General features: G+C 51.3%; 1 protein-coding gene across 1 annotated transcript; it reads left to right on the top strand.

The window, feature by feature from the left end:
- Positions 1 to 582: 582 nt before the first annotated feature.
- Positions 583 to 1203, top strand: LOC114542559 (putative uncharacterized protein C2H10.04; the record flags this gene model as incomplete). Its single annotated transcript, XM_028562080.1, has 2 exons — positions 583 to 684; positions 1054 to 1203. Coding segments are annotated over 2 exons (252 nt in total), but the record flags the coding sequence as incomplete, so codon positions are not given.
- Positions 1204 to 1217: the final 14 nt, after the last annotated feature.

Here is a 1217-nt window from a genome sequence, read left to right as displayed (position 1 = left end):
CCATACCATACCATACCACACACCACGCACGTCACGCCACACCACACCATGCCACGCCATGCCACACCACACCACACCACACCATACCATACCATACCATACCATACCATACCATACCATACTATACACCCCACCATACCACACCACAACACACCACCACACCACACACCACCCACACCACACAATACTATACCATACCACACACCACGCCACGCCACGCCACACCACACCACGCCACGCCCTGCCGCACCACACCACACCACACCACACCACAACACACCATACCATACTATACACCTCACCACACCACAACACACCACCACACCACACCACACAGCACACCACACCCCACCATACCACACCACCACACCACACCATATCATACCATACCACACCACACCACACCACACCATACCATACACCCCACCATACCACACCACACCACATCACATCACCCCACACTACACCACACCATACCATACCACACCACACCAAACCACACCACACCACACCACACCACATCACACCACACCACCACACCACACCACACCACACCACACCAGACCATACCATACCATACCATACCATACAATACCATACCATACCATACCATACCATACCATACCATACCATACCATACCATACCATACCATACCATACCATAGCATACCATACCATACCATACCATACCATACCATACCACACCACACCACACCACACTACATCGCACCACACCACACCATACCATACCATACCATACCATACCATACCATACCATATCATACCATACCATACCATACCATACCACACACCACACCACACCACGCCACGCCACGCCACACCCACACCACACCACCACCATGCCGCACCACACCACACCACACCACACCACACCACACCGTACGATACACCCCACCTTACCACACCCCACCATACCACACCACCACACCACACCACACCACATCAGATCACACCACACCACACCGCATCACACCATACCACACACCACACCACACACACCACACCACCACCACCATACCATGCCATATCCATACCATACCATACCATACCATACCATACCATACCATACCATACCATACCATACCATACCATACCATACCATACCATACCATACCATACCATACCATACCATACCATACCATACCATACATACCATACCATACCATACCATACCATACCATACCATACCTACCATA

The sequence above is a fragment of the Dendronephthya gigantea genome, unplaced genomic scaffold (assembly GCF_004324835.1).
Source record: "Dendronephthya gigantea isolate DGI-Jeju-01 unplaced genomic scaffold, DenGig_1.0 000364F, whole genome shotgun sequence".
Taxonomy (NCBI): Eukaryota; Metazoa; Cnidaria; class Anthozoa; order Malacalcyonacea; family Nephtheidae; genus Dendronephthya; species Dendronephthya gigantea.
The sequence above is the reverse complement of the archived record's forward strand: the minus strand, read 5'-3'. Positions and strand labels throughout refer to the sequence as shown.